Genomic DNA, 21667 nt, shown 5'->3' on the forward strand with positions numbered 1-21667 from the left:
TTCTACTTGTTTGCGTGAGCACCAAATGGGTGCCTGTGAAGCCCAGAAGAGTTAGAGGGCTGTGTGAACATTGGGAACTGCAGATACAACATGACCAAACTAGCCTTGAAGTCAGAACCACTTGCCTCTGCTGGAATTAAGGGTTATAGACCACCATGCCCAGGCTTTAAGCAATTTGAGACAGGCTCTCTCATATAGACTGAAACGTTGTAGAATTTGCTATATAGACCAGGCTAGCCAGGAACTCAAGATTCTCTTCTCTCTGCCTCCCATGTGCCACCATGCCCAACTACAATCTTAGGGGTTGTGTGTGTGAAAACTTATGGGAGTCAGTTCTTTCCTATAATTTGGGCCCCAGGGATAAAATTCAGGTTGTCAGGCTTGGTGGTTAAGTGTCCTTACTGTAATACTGAGCTATCTTGCTGGGCCCATGGTTTATCTCAAGAACCAGCCAGCTCTGATATATATATATTTTTTTAAACCGTTTACTTACAAACTTTAATTCAGCAAAGGTCTGTGTGGGAGGAAAGGGAGGGGACATCTCCATGGAGTAGGTTTGGAACATCGGGTTTGGGGAGGGAGGCTGGTGGCACAGCTGGCCAGGGGCAAGAGTCCCAGTCCTCTCAAGCAGGCAAGCTGTAGTTTGTGTGGGCAGAGGCCAGCTCCAGTGGTCTGGCCTAGGGACGGTGGTGATCTGGGTTAGGAGTGACGTGGTTAGAGGCCCAGTGACCTGGATACAATGGTCAGCTTTCACAGACAGTAGCAAAGACTATTGAAGTCAGCAGAGAACAGTGGTTTCTGCACCCAGGCTTTGGGCTAAGGGGTGGTTTGCCAAGACCAAGGCTTTGGCCTTCTGTCCACAGGGCACACAATCCTGGAGAAAGGATGATCTCTAGGTCAGAGCTCTTTGGTCCTGAGTCGAGCTTCCGGAGCTCGGCATCTGAGAAGCTCTGACCCACTGGGACCTGTGGCCCAACTTTAAGGCATCAGAAGGCAAGAAGGCTATGGCAGGGAGGGGCTGGAGGCCCTGGGATTGGGGTACTGGCCGAGTAGGCAGGCAGGGAAGGGGGTTATGAGACAGCTATAACTGCAGCAGGTGACTGGGAAAATAGGGCTAAGCTGTTGGAAACCGAAGTGTAGAATGGAGATCCGGGTAGACCAGACCCTGAAGGAATCAAAGTTGAGGCTTTTCTGGGGTGGGGATGGGGATGGATGTGGTCATCATCCTGGATGTTTTAAAAAATAAAAATTAGAAAAGGAAATCAAAGTCAATTGTAAGTTTAAAAAAGGGGACTGTCCCTGATCCTCACAGGTCAGGGACACCTCCAAAGGCACTCAAAAGGCCAGAACACAGGAGTGGCGAGGAGGCCTGGAGAGCTGGGCACAGGAGGCTAGGAGTTGGGGAGGGGAAGAGAGCAGGCCGGGCCCCTCTCTCTTAAGGCTGCAGGGTTTTGGCTCCAGGAGCAAGCCCACAGGTGTGGCCCCAGACACCCCCACATTCTTTGAGCTCCGGCTGGTTGGTCAGCAAAGTCTTTTTCAGAGATTTCTCTATTACCCAAAAAACGGATATTAAAAAAATAATAATAAAAATAAAATCCCACAAAACACAAATACCAGAAAAAACCCAAAAGCAATTTGGTGCAGGCCCTTGGAGCATCTCTGGTGCCGATGCCTTAGAAAATCCTCTTCCGCTTCAGGTAGGAGTCTGCGTAGTGGCCACCGAGGCCCTGGGAGTGTTGGCCCACGTAGCTGCCCTCTGGGCTGGGCTCAGGCGAAGGGAGCAGGTGGGAAAAACTGCGTTTCTGGCCGCCCAGTGGGGTCTAGAGACAGATGGCAGGAAAGGCCGGTTCAGGGGCCTTCCAGGGCCCAGGGCTCCTCCCCAGCCCTGTGCCTCCCTTCCCTTCCCCCTGCCCGTACCTTTAGCAGGTGGCTGTGGCCATTGGGCCCAGGGCCAAGGCCCAGGAGCCCTTCACTGGAGCCCATTGGGGAGGAGCCAACTGCCTGAGGAAATCAAAGAGGTGGGGTGTCACCCCTGGAAGAAATCCTGAGAGTCCACTTCTAGCCTTGTACCTGCCACCCAGGGCCTGCCACAAGGCCTGGTAATGGAACCCTTTCTCACCTATCTTTGGGGATAAGACAACCCACATCTTAGGTGAGTTTGAGATGAGGGGAAGCTGAACAGTGTTAGGCTCCACACACACTGCAGGGAGACATATCTGAGGCATAGACATACATGGGTACACAGGGCCCCGTCTTTACTGGTGGGGCAGGCTCCTCACCTTGTTGAGGTGGCTCTGCTTGAGGCCAGCCTGTAGGCCACTGGTGAAGTAAGAGGTGGGTGAACCGGAATAAAAATGAGAGAGGGGTCCCCCACTGCCTCCACCACTCCGAGGCTCATTGAAGCTGCTAGGTGGGGGGGACATCTGCAGAGAAAAGCCCAGCCCAGTGAGGAAGATAATGGTAGAAACCTGCCCCTCACACACACCATGACTTGGTCATGTTGCTCTTCTGGGGACTGTAGGACCCACAAACTCAGGATGGAACAAAAAAGGATGAACTGTGTGGCTCACCCTGAGCCCAGCAACCTTCACTTCAAAAGACCATTGACTACCTGTGTGTATGGTCAAGGAATTGAGTCCCCGGTGAGCTCCCAGGAAACCACCCACTACTCCTAGGGTGAGAAATAAATGCTTTAGCCTAGAAATCTGAATTGGACACACAGCAAGATTGCCTCAAAAATTTGTGGAAGCAGGTGGTGGTGGTGGCTCATGCCTTTCATCCCGGCACTTGGGAGGCAGAGGCAGGCGGATCTCTGAGTCCTAGGCCAGCCTGGTCTACAAATTGAGTTCCAGGACAGCCAGGGCTGTTATACAGAGAAATCCTGTCTCGAAAAACCAAAGAAAAGAAAAAAGTTTGTGGAGTTCAGTAATGAAGGAATGGTATTTCTTGTTACACAGCTAATGCTGACTATCATATCCACTTTATGTACTATATATTTAGGCTGCAGAACATGGTGTCTTGGCTCTTACCTTATGTCGGCTGGGTCCATGAGGCCCTAGGGCTGGCTCCCGAGGGTGGGAGAAAAGCCGTCGAGGTCCCACATCCTAAAATTAAAGGGGCAAAGCATGGGGGGTGAGGTGTTGGTGTTTGCTAACCTTCCCCTGAAGCAGGGGCTTCAGTGGGTAGCACAGCTGAAGCCAAAGCAGATGAGTGCCCTGTCCCAGGGGCCAGCTGTGAACCTGGGCTCCAAGAATGGGTTCTGTGAAAAGACTATGTGTTGTGCTCAAAATGGGAAAGACAAGACAGACAAGGTGCTAAGGTCTTGGTCTTTCTCATAGGAGAAAGCATGCCTTGGGACTTAGGCTGGCTTCCTTCTTCAATACTATGTAAAATGGGTGTGATGGTGAATGCCTGAGACCCTAGCACTCAGGTGGTAAAGAAACATTCAGAGGTGTCTCAGCTACATAGTCAGTATGGGTTACATGGTGACTTGTCTCAAAAAAAATCCAAAACCAAGTAAAAAGCCAGCATTGACTAATGTCTGAAAGAGACAGACATGAACAGGAGATTTAAGAAAAGGGAATGTGTCAGCACAAACTCCTGACTGCCCACCTAATACTAGAGAAAATTCATGTGGCTGAGTGCCTTTGACACAAGTGCCTGGAACCAGGAGTGTTTCTGACTCTTGAGTTGCCTTGATTTGGGAATACCACATAAATAGACATTGGGGGAGAGGGAGCATCCCTAAGTCCAGTGAGAAATTCACCAGTGTCTCAGGTACAATTCACATACATTTTACACTATTTCAAAAAATTTATTATGTTTTTATTTTTGAGACAGCTTTGTAGCTGTGTAGCTTTGGCTGTCCTGGAATTTACTCTGAAGACCAGGTTGGTCTCAAACTCAGAGATCTGCCTGCCTCTGCCTCCTGGGTGCTGAGATTAAAGCCGTGTGCTACCACCTCCTGGCAAAAAAAAAATTAATTACCCCATTTGAGCCTTTGTGTACCATGTGTAGGGAGAGGACAACTTGTGGGATAGGTTCTCCTGCCTACCACATGGGCCCAGAACAGATAGGTCTTCAGGCTCTAGATAAGCACATTAGAAACCTGGGAGTCTCACCAGCCCACATCTTTACTGTTTTGTTTCCTTTTTTCCTGAGACAGGGTTTCTCTGTGTAGCCCTCCCTGGCTGTCCTGTAACTTACTCTGTAGACCAGGATAGCCTCAAAATCAAGAGATCTGCCTGTCTCATCCACCTGAGCCATGGGATTAAAGGCGTGAACCACCACCGCCAAGCCATACCTTTATTTTAATTTCCTGATTTTGAGGGTCTTTGTGTAACCTGCTTTGTCCTGTGACCTACCACACAAGGTCAGATGTGGAATGTCCTGTGTGTGTGTGTGTGTGTGTGTGCGCCAGAGGATGTCCTTGGGTGCTGTTCCTCAGAAGACATCCACTTTATTTTCTGATATTCTGTAGTTCTGTTCATGTGTTTGCACACCATATGTATGGAGGACAGAGGATTACTCTGGGATCTTTTTCCACTTTGTTCACTGAAGTAAGGTTTCTCAACAGTATCCAGAGCTTGCCAATTCCATTTATCTAGCTAGTCAGCTTCCCCCAGAAATGTCCTTTCCGCCTCATACTCATTGGGATTACAGGTAAACTGCCACACTTGCCCAGTGTTTACTCTAGTTCTGAGGCTCCAAACTCCAGTCCTTACACACTTCATATACTAAACCACTGATTAGCCTAGCCCCGTCTACCTTTTGGAAACAGCTATGGTTTGCCTGGAATTTGCTATGTAGACCAGGCTGTCCTCAAATTCAGAGCAATCTTCCTGCCTCACAAGCAAATCCAATAGAGATAGGGTCTCTTCACTGGCCTGCAATTTACCTACTGGACTAGCCTTCCTGCCTGTCCTTACCTCTTCAGAACTGGGTTTACAAGCATGCTAGCCCTCCGGGCTCTATCTGTGTGAACTGAGACTGAGACTCAGGTCTTCAAGCCTGTGACTGAGCTATCTCCCGAGCTCCATTTCACACTTGGGATGTCTGAACCAGGGAACTTCAGCCTGCATGGTTTGTAGATGGAACTGTTCTTCAGATGCAAAGGGCCACTCTCAAGACAGGCAGAGTACAAGGCAGGGTGGTACTCACCGAGGGGTAATCAAAGCCATAGCTGTCAGGCAGCCCTGGCTCAGGGGGCAGGCGGTTGCTGGCAATGGGGCTAAGCAGGCGGGACTTCATTTGGAAGGTTTTGCTGCCACTGCTGCCACTGCCTCCAGCAGAAACTGCAGGACTGGGCAAAGGGGGCTCAGCTGGGCGGCGGCCTCTCCCAGAGCCCCCCCAGCCCCTGGTCTCCTTGCCTGCCAGGTTGCTGGATGGAAGCAGGCTGTGCAGATTCAGGTAGGGGTTCAGGGGGATGCGGTAGTCCTTTGGGGGCTCCCCCAACAGTGAGACCTGTAACAGGAGGGTTGTTTTTTGCTAGGGTCCTGGGTGGAGGGGACTTCAAAGGGAGGGAAGCTGGAAACAGGGTGGCACCTTACCCCAGGGGGTGTTGGCAGGGGCCCACTGTCCTTCGGGAGACCTCTAAGACTGGAGCCTCGGAGCCCCACAGGGGCTGGGGGTGGAGTGAGCTGGGATGCTGGGGGACCCAGACCCATGGGCTCCCGGTCACCCCCAGAAGGGCCCAGCAGTGGTGGTAGTAAGGGCTGTGGCTTCCCTCGGCGGGGCGGCAGTTCCGGGGCCAGGCCCCCCCCTAAAGAGAGAAGGAAGGTGTCAGCTAAGGGCCCAGACCAGAAGAGCCACTCTACCCATGGCCCTGGGACAAGGACAACAACCCTGTACCCTAGAGGCAGTTAGTAACTCAAGGTCTCATTGGGCACCAGCATTCTAAGACACTCCCAGCTGCCCTATGAGGTGGGTACCAAAGCAACAAGAGAATGACTCAGATAAGTGATCTGCCCATGGTTACACAGAATCCACCGGCGAAGGGCAGTGGTAGGACAGTATCTTTACAGAAGAGGGGTATCAACTTTACCTGCAGACAGCTCCCCAAGGATGGAGTTGCCAGGTTGGGCCCCGGCCTGGAGGGTACCCAGAGGTGAGTCTCCCAGGATCCCAGGCTTCTAGAACAGAGTACAGTCAGCTAGAGGTGGGGACAGTGTGGTCTAGGCAGCAGACGTGGGACCCCCATAGTCCTGGCAGTCACATGCCCAGCACCACCAACTCCCAAGTTAATCACAGGCACACACACAGCCCCCCAGTACCTGTAAGCCCCACCCATCACCTATTCATGTGGCCTATGGGTTCCCAAATGCCAGGCCCTGTCCTATGCACTGGGGATTATATGGGAAACACCATGTCAGGGTTGTCACTCGGGGACTTTCCACCATTGTCTCAACACACGTAATGACAGTCCTTAGCACCCAGGCCCTTGCTCGTCACAACAATGCTGACCAAGGGTAACTATATCCCAACTGCACAAGGTCAGGCTTTCTTAGCCACATTCACTTTGGAAATAGATATGGATGCCCTGGCCATCAGAGCACACATATCTTCAGAGCAGAGGGAAATGTAACTTCTGATATAAGGGATGGGCTAGATAAGGCGCCTGGTGGGGTGGTCCCCACTATAAGGCTATTACCTTCTGGCTCTGGCTTTGCAGGGCTAACTGCAGCAGTGCAGTGGACAGGGCAGGCCCGCTGAGCAGTGGCATGGCAGGGGGCGCACCCAGGAGGCCTGGAACGAGACATGGATGTTCTGTGATAACCCACTACCAGTACAACCCTGAGTTCTCAGAAGTGATGGATGGTCCTGAAGGGACCGTGCAGGGAATGGTGGGTCTTTTCCTGCTGCAAGTTCTCCTCCCTTTAGGGACATTCATCTTCATGCCACAGCTACCAATATGGTAACAGTGGCCTCTGCAAGACACCCCTACAGTCATGTGTAGCCCATCTCACCCTGCTTGCCACTGGTGCCTGCATGCAACAGAGGGTTGAGAAGCAGCTGGAGAGACGCAGATGGGCCCAGGTTGTTCAACAGCTGCAGAATGTTTGGCTCAGGCAGAAGTCCCTTGCCTCGATTGAGAGCCTGAGGAAAGAACAAGAGGAAGGCTCAGAGTAAAGGCCATGGAGAGGAGACACTGGTGGCTGGGTGTACCCCTACTCACCGTGGCCTGAGCAGCAATGAGTGCTGCCAGCATGCTGCGGCCAGGAGGACCTGGAGCACAGAAGGACACACGTAGGTGACAGCCACCCAAGGCCAGGCCATCTGCCCGCTGTTGTGCAGCCTCTGCCATCTCTGCTGTCTCGTACTCCAGCACCGCAAAGCCCTTCAGCTGCCCATCCTGGCCACATGCCAGCTGTGGGAGATGCACTTATGAGCATCAGGCAAGTAACCACAAAGACCAGACACTGACCCCAACCACTGGCAGTGAGCCCTTGGAGAGGGTGACTACTTGCTATTCACTGTTCTCAGCCTTGTGTCCATTAATTAACTAGATGGTCACTAAATCTGTGCAGTGCCTATGGAGGCCCTAGAAAGTCAGCTTGCCCAAGGCTCGTGGCTAGCCAGAGGGCAGAAATAGGACCCATCTCAACTGAAGCCACTACTGTTATTTGTGTTGACATGCTAAGAACAAATTCTGACAGGAACATCAGGTGGTAAGGGATGGTTGCAGAGTATGCCCTGAACACACACATACCTAGGGCCATACTCTGGCAGGGGACTGATTTAGGAAGCAGTCAGGCCTGCTAGGTAGCTGGGGCCCACAGTCTAGCTATTCGAGGCTGCTATTGCTGGGTGGATGTGGGGGTCATGGTGCCAGTACAGAGAAGCAGAGCTGTGCCATTGCACCAACTTCCTCCAAAGTAGCCCAGTGGTTTGTTGGGTCCATATTCCCCATACAGAAGCTCACATTGGGTGTATTCCAGCAATGAGATTGGATGGCAACTAGACTGGTCCAATGCTGCCCATGATGTATTATTGTATTTTATAATTTTTATTAGGATCTCACTGTATTGATCTGGGTAGCCTGGAACTCATGAACTAACATGATCTTGAACTCACAGGTACCTGTCTGCCTCTGTCTCCTAGGTGTTGCATTAAAGGCACATGCTGCCATACCCAGCCCTTCAAGCTCAAGAAAATAGATTTTGATGTGTGTGTGTATGTGTGTTATCACTTGTGTACAGAGAAGGACAATTGTTCCCTATCCAGTTTCCATTCCTTTGAGTCAGGCACTCTCTTGATCCTGGGGCTCACATTTTCTGGGCTAAGCTGGAAAATAGCAAGGAATCTTCCTGTCTCCACCTCCAGTGCTGGGTTTACACAGTGAGACACTATTTTGAAAGATACTGTCTCAAAAGAAAAGAAAAGGAATAAGGGAGGAAAAAAGGATGGCAGGATAAAAGCGAGGTATGTTGGCATACCCCTGTAACCACAGCACTCTGTTAACAGAAACAAGGTCAAGAGTTCAAAGCTGGCCTGGACTACATAGAAAATTTCAAAATAGCCTTGGCTACATCGTGATAACTTTGTCTCAGAAGTAACTATCAGGCTGGAGAGATGGCTCAGTGGTTAAGAGCACTGCCTGCTCTTCTGAGGTTCTGAGTTCAGTTCCCAGCAACCACGTGTTGGCTAACAGCCATCTGTAATGTGGTGCCTTCTTCTGGCCTGTAGACATACATGCAGGCAGAACACTGTATACATAATAAATAAATCTTTTTAATTCCAGCACTAAGGAGGCTGAGGCAGGCAGATCTCTGAATTTGAGGTTAGCCTGGTGTACAACCCAGTTCTAGGACAGTCAAGGCTGTTATACAGTGAAAATCTGACTTTAAAAGACCAACACTCAAACAAACATACAGCAGGCCAGTGCCAGTCAATAAGATCCAGGTTTAGTTCCCAGTACCCATGGAGAACCCAGGCAGGGAAAGCAATGAGAGAATCTAAGCATAGTCAGGTACAACAGACACGGAACTCTCAACCCAGGAAGACAGTTACTGAGTATATTTCCATAGCAACTCCCTTGCCTGGGAGTCCAGGCAGAGCCCTCATCCAGTTTTCTTACTTTTTTTTTTTTTTTTTTTTTTGTTAAAGACGGGTCTTACTATATAGGGCAGGCTGACCTTGAACTCAGAGATCTTTCTGCTTCTACTTTTTTTTGTTTGTTTGTTTGTTTTGTTATTTTGTTTTTTCGAGACAGGGTTTCTCTGTGGCTTTGGAGGCTGTCATGGAACTAGCTCTTGTGGACCAGGCTGGTCACAGAGATCTGCCTGCCTCTGCCTCCCAGTGCTGGGATTAAAGGTGTGTGCCACCAACACCTGGGCCCTGCTTCTACTTATGCAGTGCTAGGATTTAAAGGCATATATCACAGCCTGGCTTGGTGGCACACATCTTTAATTTCAGCACTCAGGAGGCAGAGTCAGGTGGATCTCTGAGTTCAGGGTCAGGCTGGTCTACAGTGTGAGTTCCAAGACAGTCAGAGCTATGTAGAGAGACCCTGAGAAAGAAAGGAAGGAAGGAAGGAAGGAAGGATGGAAGGAAGGAAGGAAGGGTGTGAAAATATATATTTTACTTATTTCATGTGTGTGAGTTCATACGCGTCATGGGACATGTGTGGAGATCAGTGGACAACCTGAGGGAATTGGTTCTCTTTCTACTGTGTAGGGTCCAGGAATCAAACTCATGTCACCAGGCTTGTCCTTACTACTGAGCTGGGATGAATCCAGGTCCTTGCACAGGCTAGGCAACTGTTCTAAAGCTGAGCCATACCTCTAACCTCTCCCTGGTGGATTCTAGCAGGCATACTAACCATGAACTACACCCAAGGCTCATAACTGTGCCCATCTTATGAACCAACAGAGACAGATACAAAGGGGTCACAATGTGACCAGGACCACGTAAGTTCTCAACGGGGAGATGGAGACCCAGACCTTGATCTCTCTGACCTTCAAGCCATGTCATTTCTATTCAGGGCACCAGAACACAACTGCAGACCCAACACCACTCAGGAAGTATCTAATATAGCTCTGTGGTAAAGCACTTGCAGAGCAAGGCCCTGAGTTACAGTCTCAGCACTGGCAAAATAAATAGTACATGGAAACACAAGAATGAAGGAGCAAGCTTTTATAATATTCATTCATAAGGGCCAGTGAGATGACTCAGTAGGCAAAGGCACTTGCTGTTAAGCCTCACAAACTGAGTTTGATTCCCCAGTACCCACATAGGAGAAATGACACTTGTAAGTTGTACTCTGAACACTGTACAGGTAAGGTAGTATGCATACATACACAGAAATATACAAATAAGTATGTTGTTTGTTGTTGTTTTTTTTTTTTTTTAAGATCCTATGGTGGTTAGGATCCAAAGGGAGGAGCACTATTAGGAGGTAGGAGATGTGGCCTTGTTGGGAAAAGTGTGTCACGGTGGGGGTAGGCTTTATTTCTCCTATGTTCAAGCTACTGCTGGTGTCACAGTTCACTTCCTGTTGTCTTCTGATCAATATTGTAGCCAGCACCATATCTCATCATGATAATGGACTAAAACCTTTAAAACTGTAAGCCACCATCTCAATTAAATATTTTCTAGAAGTTCTAACAGAAACCCTTTTAATACTTAGCCTTCTAGGCTAAGTACTATGGTAAATGTCTTTAATCCCATCACTCAGGAAGCAAAGGTAGACAGATCTCTAAGTTCCAGGCTACCCAGGGCTACAAAATGAGAGCCTGTCTAGAAAAAGGGTGGGGAGAACAAGAGAGAGAAAACAAGGTACAGACAGAGGCTCTTGCTAAGGACATAGAGGGCTAGAATCCATCCAAGCCCAGCTTGGTGCTGGGATCCCACAAAGCTCAAGAAGCCTTTGATGAGGACTGGGGCTGGTACTGAGCAGGTAGAATACTTGCCTAGAATGCAGGAAGCCCTAGGGAATGCCAACTCCTACACCACATAAACTTAGCATGATGGAACATGCCTTATTTGAGAAGCAGAGCCAGGAGGTTCTGAAATTTAAGCTCATCCTCAGCTACATTTCAAGTTCAGGGTCAGTATGGGCTACACGAGATGCTATCTCAAAAAAAATAAGAAAGAAAGAAAGAGAAAGAAAGAAAGAAAAAACCCGAAGCAACAAACAAACAACATGAGCCAGAGTACCACCCTACCCATAATTCTGGCAATCATAAGGGTTAGATGGTGTTTTTAGGCTAGCCTGGGCTACATTGCATAATTAATGAATGAGTGAACTATGAGAGTATGAGCAGGACTCCTATGATACTTATAATAATACATCTGGGCTCTCAACCACCATCCCCAGAACTGCTCCCCAAGAGCCCCATTCAAAACTGTGTGAAGCTGCTTTCATAAAAGGGTCTAGGACCTACCTGACAGAAGGTGGGGGTATAGACAGCTGACAGTGCCTGGCGAAGAGCATCCACATCGCTGAAGCCTGGTGGCAGGTGGTCAACACAGAGGCACCGGGAGTGCAACAAGGCAGGAGTCAGCTGCCCTGCATCTGTCCAGTGAACATACAATGTACGTGGGCCCAGTGGCTTGCCCAACAAATCGGACTTGGCCCTGGCAGCTGAGTCTTTCTTCATGTACTCTGCAAAGCCATAGCCCTTAGAGTGGCCTGTTCGCTCGCTGTACACTAGGAAGCAGCGCTCTAGGCTGCCAAAGGGTCGCACCAGCTCCTCAAACTGTGCCTGTGTCAGACTAGGTGGCAGGTTGGCCACGCACAACAGAGCATCGGTAGGCTGCAACTGAACTGACAGCTCCCGCTCTCGAAGGCGGCTCTGGTGGAAGGCGTTGATGGCAGCTTCAGCCTGCTCCCCATTCAGCAAGGTCACAAAAGCTGCAAAGTACGAGAGGACTTAGGGTCAGAGTGGACTTCTGACTCCCTATCCTGGGACAAAACCAGGAACATCAACTGCCACTGGCAAGCACAAACCAATAAGCTGGAGCCTTGAATTTCTCCCAGTCCCTTACCCTGACTGACATATCCCCACAGCAGCTCATAACCCTGAGCAGTTATTCCCTGTGCACATGGCTCTGCCCAATGTGTCACTCAGGTGACAAAGAAGTTAATGGTGGTCACTAGAGCTCAAGCTTTTTTTTTTTTTTTTCCTAAGACAGGGTTTCTCTGTATAACAGCCCTAGCTGTCCTGGAATTCTCTTTGTAGAGCTCACAAAGATCTGCCTGCCTCTGCTTCCTGAGTATTGATTGAGACAGAAGGTGTGGGCCACCACTGCCTGGATTTTTTAAAAATTGTATTTTGTTATGTTCATACTTGCCTGTCTGTGTACCACCTATGTGCCTGGTACCTGTGAAGGTCAGAAAAGGGTACCAGATCCCCTGAAACTGAAGTTACAGATGCTTGTGAACTACACTGTGGGTGCTGGGCACTGAACCTGGGTCCTCTGGAAGAGCAGTCAGTGTTCTTAACCACTGAGCAATCTCTATACAGCCCTAGGGCCCAAGCTCTTAAAATGTATTAGCATCCAGAGAACATCTGTCAAATGGGAACAGACTAACCATCTACCATTTCTGGTGGAGAATAAACAGACCCAGATCAGCAGCCCAAGAGCCAAGCTATGGGGGGGAATGGTAACAATGTCTATGATCCCAGCATTTGCAAGACTACAGACAGTTCAAAGTCATCCTGGACTATCTAGTGAGATTCTGCCTTAAAGAACCAAGGGCTGGGACTGGAAACACAGCTCAGTTGGTACAGTGCTTGCCTAGCATGCATGAGGTCTTGGGTTCCATGTATAGACCAGGTGTGGTAGACCACACCTGTGACTTCAGCACATGGAAGACTGAAGCAGAAGGACAGAAATTCAAGTTCATCCTTGGCAACATAGTGAGTTGAGGCCATCCTGGGCTACATGACACACTGTCTCAAAAACACAAACTGAGGGCTAGGTATATAGTTCAGTATTAAGAGTATTTCTCTTTAGCACCACAAAATAAAAATTAAGAAAAGAAAGCAGTAGAGTACTTCCTTAGCATATTTGTGAGGCCCTAAACTCAAGCCCCAGTATCACACACAGACCAAGCCCTCACAAAATCAAGTAAAAAAGAGGACCAGATGGCTCAGGATGTAAAGGCCTTGCCACCAAACCTGGTAGCCTGAGTTTAATCCTCAGGGACATGAATGGAATGTGAGAATGACTCCTGCAAGTTATCCTCAGACGTAACATGCCAAGGCAGACATGTACATGCTTACACACACACAAATTAAAAAGCTACAAGATAATCAGAGATAGTTGAGTCTTCAGAGTCCCACTCTGCCCCCACTAGCCTCCTAACTCACACCCCATCCTATTGCCACAGGACGCCCAGTCTGTGTCCTCTTCAGTCCCCTCACAGCAATTAATGTGGCTTCCTGGACCCTGCCAGATATGCCCTGCCCTATACCTGACCTCCACCCTTTTGTTTTTGAATCCATAACCCCATTTTGCCTCTTTGTTTCTTTGGAGGTCTCATGTATCTCACTCAGGTTGTCCTCAAATGAATTATGTTGCATAGGAGCCTGAACTTCTGATCCTATACCTCCAAAGTCAGAGAATAACTTTCATGTATCAGTTCTCTGCTTTACCACATAGGTGCTAGGACTGACCTCAGGCCACCAGGATGGGTGGCAAGCCCCTCTACCCACTGAGCCATCCCACTCCTAGGGTATTTCTAAAAGGGACTTAAACATCCTTGGGTTTTGGTGTGCTCCAGGCCCTGTGGAGGTGACTGTGTTGGGTGCTAACTGTCTGACTTGTTGATGCCTATGACTATATTCTTTTTCATAGATGGTACATGTATGTTTACATATGAACATGTGTACAGGTACAGGTGGACAGGCTGGTTCCTTATTTGAAGCCTGGGCTTGCTGATCAGGCCAATCTACCTAGCCAGATTGTTCAGGAGAATCTGTCTCTACCTCCCACACCTTTTGATTATGAGTGGGTCATCAGGCCCACACAGCATTTACGTAGGTGCTGGGGTTCAACTTCGGTGCTCAAGATTATCTGGCAAGTGCCAAGTCATGTCCCTGGCCCTCGGCAGCTGTGTCATCTTCACTTGTTACTTGCACACAAAGTAAGCACAGTCCTCGTTCCAGCCTGTGCTCCACCTGCCTCCATGGCCCAGTATCTTAACTACTACCTCACCTACCAGGCAAGTCTTAAAAAAAGGGCACATTCTTCTCCACATTACATTGTCAGAGAAAGTTCTAGAGTCTCGTCACACGTGGCACAATACTGGAAAGCACTGACATTCGTTGATGGTCTCACACAGGATGTCAACACTGCCAAATCTTAACCCATGGGCACAGGGCTTACCATTTCATGTATGGGCAAATGTGCCATCCTCAACCTACAATGACAGAGTAGGGTGGCCAGTGGGCCTGGGTTATGAGGGGACAGGTAAATAGTGCTAGAGCTCAGCACAGTGATACATGCCTTGTATGCCCAGCACTTTGGAAGCGGAGGCAGGATATCTTGATGTTCAAGGCCATTCTCACAAATAAGTTTGACTCTAGGTCTGGTTTATATGAGATCTAATTTAAATAAAACCAAAAGTCAAAAAACAAAAATGGAGCCGAAGAGACAACTTGGCTCTTAAAAGCACTTGTTGCTCTTGCAAGGACCTGGGTTCACTTCCCAGCACCTTCTGTAACTGTTTCCACAGAACCTGGTGTCCTCTTCTAGCCTCTGTGGACACCAGGCATGCAATGCAAAACGCCCATACACATTAAATAAAGATAACTAAAATTTTTTTTTAAAAAAAGAAGAAAACAAAACAAAGAACAAAGCAGTAGGAGAAGCTATAGAAGGATTGCTACACGTTTCAGGTTAGCTGGGACTATATCAGGAACTCCAGGACAACCTGGGGTACAAAGTAAGCTCATGCCTCAGAATAAAGGAAATAAGGTTAGATAAAGGAGCCTCTGCCATTCGAAACAACCTGAGTTCTAGCCAGACTCACTGGCGTATGTACACCTGTAATCCCAGCCTTCCTACTCTAAGGTGAACTGGCCAGAGTACACAGCAAGATGGAAACAAGAGAGGTGACATCTCAGCAAGGTGAAAGAACGACTTTAGACACTTGTGCTCTAACTTCTACTCTGATTCCTTGTGTGTGTGTGTCTGCGCGCGCGCGCACACACACACACACACACACACAATAAGCTGGCATGGTGGTGCATGCCTATAATCCCAGCACTCAGGAAACAAAAGCAAAAGGTTAATCTCTATGATTTCAAGGCCAACCTGACCTACTGAGGTTCAGGCCAGTCAGGGCTATATAGGTTCTGTCAAAAAATTAAGAAATGGACAGCCAAGAAAAGAATCAGACAGGATCTCCTTTTGAGTGCATTCTCTAGGACAATATGGGACCCACAGTTCAAGAGAACAAATGCTGAGCCAGGTCCCTCCTGTCATAGTTGGGGACTGTCATCCTTGCCCTGGTCCGCCCATGATCCACAAACCTGTCCCTTTGTATTTGTCCACAAAGCAGTACTTCAGTTCGTAGTCACTCAGAAGATCGTGTACCTCCTGCAAAGACACAATCAGAATTGAGGAGTCACTAGCCAGGCCTGCCTGTAAGTGGACCTGCTATGTAAGTAGATAAATGGACATCTCCATTATAACATCTTCTACCCAAGTCTTTGCAGGGCAAGGTTGTAGATTACATGCTAGGAACACCAACAACTCAAACCAAATGCCTTCAGGGAGGTTGCCCAACCTGTCTGATTAACTATGGAAGATCCCACCAATTTTACAACTACTCCTTAGCCACTTTGTCCACAGGAAGCTGAAGCTGTATTAGGTGAACCACACAAATTGTCAGGACAATAGGGAACATGCTACCTGGGGTACCTGACCAGAGATGCCATACACTTAATGACCATATACTGTGTGACTGGTTGCAAGGGCCACCCCAAACTCCCTCATGTTGACAGGGCTGCTATTAAAGTACACTGGCTTCAAGGGTAAGTTGCCTGTCCTGCTTGCACCTGATGACCTGTGTATGAGCCCAACAAGATAGGGTGTACAGTTTCATATATGCACTAGACCATGCACACAGGTATCTACTCCAGGCCTGTCCCCATATCATGTTCCCCACACTTTTGGAGCTTCAATAGCCATGTGCCCACACAGTAGTAGGTACTAGGGTGAGCCAGTGAGCAGAGGTCCATAGCAGCAAGCAGAAAGTGCCTATGCCACCACCACAGGGCAGGGCAACATAGATACCACTTTCTTGGGTTCAAAGAGCATTGCACGCCCTGCTCCATGTAGGTCCCCAAGAGAAGGGCACTTCCGGCAGACGAGATTAGCCATAGGGAAGTGCTACAAAATACACAATCCCACTTCCACACCACCCCGACCCGTTCATGTCGAAGGGAGAAGCCTTCTTTTTCTCAAAACAATTCTAGAAGGCCTCTGAGGGATGCAGATCCAACTTCGTGACTACCTCTTAAAGGTGTGGCTTCATCTTTGATAAGTAAGGCCATACCCTAATCCTGACACTTCAGATCTGAGCTCCCGCCACCCTATGACAGAAGAAGGAAAGCACCCTCTGAGTATGCACAGGCCAGTTGGATTCTCTATTTCAATCAATACATTCACTGTTACCCGCACTCACTTCAATGAGGCCACAGCTGCCCGCCCCCTGAAACTACCTAACCCTTCAACCACTTGGTCTCGCCCAAGCCCGGTGGTCGCCCTTAGCAACATCGGGCCATAGTCCAAAGTTGGGTTTTTGCCCTTCCTTCCTTTCCAACTCGTTCTTAGCCCGAACCAAGGAGAGGATAAGACTCTGGGCAAAGACCCCGCAAACAGCAGCGTTGGTATTGCCTGGTTCCCCCCTGCGCACGCGCATCGTGGTATTTCCCGCCACGCTCTCACACCCCCCCCATACCTGGTTGGTCACGTCCCCCGGGAGGCCTCGGATCAGTATCTTGCGGCGGTTACGGAACTGGCGTTCAGTATGTTCCAGGCGTTTCCGGATCTCTTCCGGATCGAGCGGCAGCAACTCTTGTTCAGGCGATCGGCGATCGGCGGTCTCGGGAGTTTCCGCTTCGGCCTCCGCCTCCGGGCTGAGAGGCGGCCGGTGAGTAACGGACACGTCGGCCGCCATCTTGGGAAACCCAGCGCCTTCTGGGACCAGCGAGCTCAGGGCGGAGCGACATAGAGCGGCAAGGAGGGCGCGCATACTGATTGGTTGGTGGAAGTCCCGCCTCTTTCCCAGCCCCTTTCAACCTATTGGCTTGATCGAGCACCGCCCCCTTCCCTGACTTTTGGCCATTGAGTAGAAGGGCGGAGCTGCAGCAGGGACCTCAATCAAGGCTGTGACGAAAATCCATTCTATCTGCATCACCGCCTAAATAGCAGGTGAGGCACACACCTGTAATTTCAGCTCTTGGGAGGTAAAGGCGGGAGGTCTTCTGATGTCATCCTTAGCTACATCCAAGTCAAGATCGTAGAGATCCTGTCTCAAAGGGAAAAAGGAGTCAAACCATAGACAAAAACTAGGTGTGGTGAGTAGGGCGTTGGTGGTGCACGCCTTTAATCCCAGCACTTGGGAGGCAGAGACAAGCAGAACTCACTCTGCGAGTTCCAGAACAGTCTCCAAAGCAATACAGAGAAAACCTGTCTCGAAAAACAAAACCAAACCAAAAACAACAACAGCAACAAAAAAACTAGGTGTGGGGATGTACATATGCAGTTCCAGCATAAGCGAAATTGATGTAGCAGGATCAAAAGTTAAATGTCATGCTCTATTTACTACACAACTCAAGTTTGAGACCAGCTTGATTAAAAAAGAAACCCAACCAAATGAATGGTGTACACCTTTAATCGGAGCACTCGGGAGGTAGAGGCAGGTGGATCTCTGTGAGTTTGAGGCTAGTTCCAGAACAGCTAGGATTGTTACATAGAGAAACTCTGTCTCAAAAAAAAACCAAAACAACAGAAACAAACAACAACAAAACCTGGCATTATTTCAGTACTCTGAAGGCCTATGAAGGTGAATCTGTGAGTCCTAAGCCATCGGAAGACTCAGTCTCAGAATAAATAAGTAAATAAATAAAAAGTAAAAGCACCTATTGCTAAGCATGGCAACCTGAGTTTGAATCCCCATACCACATGGTAGTAGTGCTAGAGACAGACAGCCTAAGAAGTAAAAGGCTAAGTAGGACCCAGAGAAGGAATTGGCAATGTCACAATCAGGAAAGAAGGTCAGCAGTTGATAATGACAGACATGGATCTAGCAGCAGAAAGCTGTTTTCAGGAGTGTATGGGCAAGTGCTATCCAATAATAATTATTATAAAGTGCTTTCTCAAACATTTTCTGGATTCACTTACTGAAATAAACTTGGGGTTTTTGTTTGTTTCTCAGTTAGAAAAAGAAATCAAAGCCATGGAATTTGAAGGTTTTATTGATGGGGAACTTGATACAGCCCAGTCACCCACCAATCTTGACCTAAGATTCCTCCAGCTCAGGTTTCTCACATGGTAGCTGACACTCTGGTTCTGCACAGTCCCCACCCACTGGGGCATGAACAGCCCTGTAATGATGCTGACCAACCTGGAGCCCTGATCTGCACAGAGATATCCAGGTAAATATGTGTGCCTTGGGATCCTGCTAAATGTGGCCCTGCAAACCTTGCAGGATCCCCCCTTACCTTGAATGTCAATGGTAAGAAAGGTGTCCTTGCCCTTGCCTTGGGCTGGCAGGGATAGGTGCCATTGTAGCTTAGGTTGACAAAGAATAGGGTTCTGAGGATACCTCATGCCTGGAGCCCTCATGCTGGAGCTTTGCCCTGGGCCTGGACCTCAAGAGGTGTATGTAAGCCCCTTGAGGTGCTAAGTGGCCAGGCCCTGCCCCTAGACTACTCTAATGACCAAACCCAACCCCTTGTGATTTGTGAATGGCCAGGTCCTGCTCCCCTACCCCCCCCCCAGGTCAGGCTACAAAATCCCACAAATCCCTACACACCCTGGAGGGACCCCCCTCCCAAAAAAGAAAACCTATATAAGCCTGCCTCCTGTTCAGCTCTTTCCTAAGCAGAGGCAGCCACCATCCTGTGTTTTTCCAATAACTCTCTTGTGTGAGCTTTGTTATGCTTTGTGACTTTGTGGCATTTCTTGGCTCTTGACTGCCAGGATACCTTTCTCCTCAGGGCTGTAATACTTACATAAGGTAGTCCTGTCTTTATACTCACACAAAGCATTGGGACAGACATTTATTGTTTTGTTTGTTTGTTTCTTATTTTGATTTTTCAAGACAGGGTTTCTCTGTGTAAGAGTCCTGGCTGACCTGGAACTCGATTTGTATACCAGACTGGCCTTGAACTCACTAAGATGTGCCTGCCTCTGCCTCCCTAGTGCTGAGATTAAAGGTGTGGTGTGTGCCACCATCTCCCAGGTAGTACAGTCCATCCCAGTTCCAGGGAGGGGCATACTCATTCTCAGCCTACTGCTAGAGGCATCCTTCCCCAGGGCACGCATGTACCTTCTCAGCTTGGACACCTACTACTCTGGCTCAGCTCAAACCCCTTACTAAAAGCTCACAGCTGTCTGGGCTGGGATATTCTGGTACAGCCCCAACCCTTGTGGATGGAGGTGGAGTTTGGCATGGCAGGAGAAACTAGCCCCATGGTTGCTTCTATTCTAACACTATGGCTGTGATCTCTGTAAGGTTCCCTCATCTTCTACAAGCTGTCAGGTCAACTCTTCCTCTCATGGAATAGGACCATGCTGAGGTGGTACTGAGGCTCACCACCCACCACCTGGCATTGCAGTGTAAAGTTTCTGCCCATGGGCTGCCAGGGGAGTGAGGGGTGTGTAGCTCAACACATTTAGGAAAGGGCAGGCATAGGCCAGAGACACCATCATAAGAACTAGAAGGAGACAGAGGATACCAGCTGAAGAACTATGAACTGAACCTTTTTTTACATACTATTTATTACAGGCATGAAAACAAGGGGCTGGAGGATTAGCTCAGCTATTAAAGGTTAGGCTCAGGGGCTAGAAGAGCTTAAGAGCACTGCCTGCTCTTCCAGAGGTCCTGAGTTCAATTTCCAGCAACCACATGGTGGTTCACAAACATCTGTAATGAGATCTGGTGCCCTCTTATGGCATGTAGGCATAACACTATATACATAATAGTAAATCTTAAAAAAAAAAAAAAAAAAAAGTTAGGCTCAGAACAAAAAAGCAAGAATAGATGTGGTGGCGTTATCTAGAGACCACACTGTGTTGCTGGGGATTTTCTTGTCCCACCAGGTCCTGCCACCCTTCTCAGCCCCAAATGAACATGAAGATTTATATTAATTATTAAACTGTTGGCTAATGGTTAGGACTACTTATTGGCTAGCTGCCTTAATTATTAACCTATTTCTATAAATCTATGAATTTTACCGTGATCTTAGCTTACTGGAGAATGCCTGGACTTGTTACTGCTTTGTGGTCTACATGATGACTCTCCCAGTCTCTCCCTGCCTACCTTTCCTAGTATTCTCCTCTCCTAGCCCTTCCCATCTTCCTGGCAAAACAGTGTTTTATTCATCAACCATTAAGGGAAACATATACAGAAGGACATCCCCCCCCATCAGCCCTGCTTCTAGGGAAGCTGAGGCAGGAGGATTGCTTGAGCCAAGCTATTCAGATCCAGGGCAGCATAGCAAGAGAAAAAAAAAAGGATATTAAACATCAGAACACACTGTTCAGGTGACCAATCTGAAATGCTTTTGGTAGAGTGTGGTGTCTTCAGTGTGACTGCATGCCCTCCATGTGTCCACATCTGTGTATATCCCTTTGTGTGTCCACATATATGGCTGTGTGGAAGTCTCCATGAATATCTGTATGTGCCAGTGGGTGTGGTGGCACATGCTGATAGGATTTGCTGAAGGAGATGGAGGCAGGAGGATCTTGAGTTCAAGACCAGCCGGAGCTACATATTTACCAGGTACTGGTGACACATGCCTTTAAACCCAGCACTTGGGAGGCAGAGGCAGGCAGATCTCTGTGAGGTCTGCCTGATCTACAGATTGAGTTCCAGGACAGGCTCCAAAGCTACACAGAGAAATTTTGTCTCAAAAAAAAAAAAAAAAAAGGACTATGGCTCATGAAGAGCTGGATTTCATCCCAGTAACTATTAAGCCAGACATGGTTGTGTACATTTGTCATCCCAGTTCTCATGAAGTAGAGGCACGGGCTCAGTAGTAAGAATTGTGTCCTCATCCATAGAACCTGGGTGTGTTTCCCAATTCTCATGGCAACTCATAACTGTCTGTAATTACAGTTCTGGGGGATCCAATGTTCTATTATGGCCTCTGTGGGCACCAGGAGTGACAAATCTTTACAGTGAACAAGAGCATTATCCCACGTCAAGTCCCCTCCAGTCGGTGCTCCACCCAAACACTGATATCAAAACACTCTTTACATGTCCTTTCAGCTTTGTTGACTGCAACACACTTCTTTCTCTTCGGCTGGTTCCATTCCCTGTTAACCTCTATCCTTGGCTGGTATCCCATGGTAGAACCCAACATCTTGGGTTCTCCAAGGCAATCCAGGCTTTACCCTAACAGCTTCTCACAATGGCCTCTCTAGACCTCCATTGAGGGACTTTCCTGACACAAGCGTGCCTGGCCTCAGTGGCTTTCCTTAT

General features: G+C 48.6%; 1 protein-coding gene across 3 annotated transcripts; it reads right to left on the bottom strand.

Moving 5' to 3' along the window:
• Positions 1-467: 467 nt before the first annotated feature.
• On the bottom strand, positions 468-17247 carry Raver1 (ribonucleoprotein, PTB binding 1). 3 transcript variants are annotated; one of them, XM_051196753.1, is made up of 13 exons: positions 16916-17247; positions 15483-15549; positions 11385-11854; positions 7175-7366; positions 6966-7095; positions 6650-6744; positions 6044-6131; positions 5550-5761; positions 5161-5463; positions 3030-3104; positions 2280-2423; positions 1918-2001; positions 468-1820 (listed from the first exon to the last, which is right to left on the bottom strand). In XM_051196753.1, exons 1-13 carry the CDS (start codon positions 17207-17209, stop codon positions 1674-1676), a joined length of 2301 nt encoding a protein of 766 aa, XP_051052710.1. In that variant the 5' UTR covers positions 17210-17247; the 3' UTR covers positions 468-1673. The 3 variants fall into 3 exon arrangements, with proteins under 3 accessions (XP_051052710.1, XP_051052711.1, XP_051052712.1); XM_051196754.1 differs by lacking the exon at positions 1918-2001; XM_051196755.1 differs by lacking the exons at positions 468-1820; positions 1918-2001; positions 2280-2423; positions 3030-3104 and adding an exon at positions 3819-3964.
• Between the last annotated feature and the right edge of the window lie 4420 nt (positions 17248-21667).

The sequence above is a fragment of the Phodopus roborovskii genome, unplaced genomic scaffold, assembly GCF_943737965.1.
Source record: "Phodopus roborovskii unplaced genomic scaffold, PHOROB, whole genome shotgun sequence".
Taxonomy (NCBI): Eukaryota; Metazoa; Chordata; class Mammalia; order Rodentia; family Cricetidae; genus Phodopus; species Phodopus roborovskii.

Bases quoted from the DNA above. Each gene is read 5' to 3' on its own strand.
- Raver1 (XM_051196753.1), bottom strand. From the start codon at position 17,209: ATGCGCGCCCTCCTTGCCGCTCTATGTCGCTCCGCCCTGAGCTCGCTG. The intron at 5,762-6,043 runs GTAAAGTTGATA...TTCTCTCTTTAG, and splicing joins CCTTGGGGAGCTGTCTGCAG to GGGGGGGCCTGGCCCCGGAA. The intron at 1,821-1,917 runs GTACGGGCAGGG...ATCTGTCTCTAG, and splicing joins GCCACAGCCACCTGCTAAAG to ACCCCACTGGGCGGCCAGAA.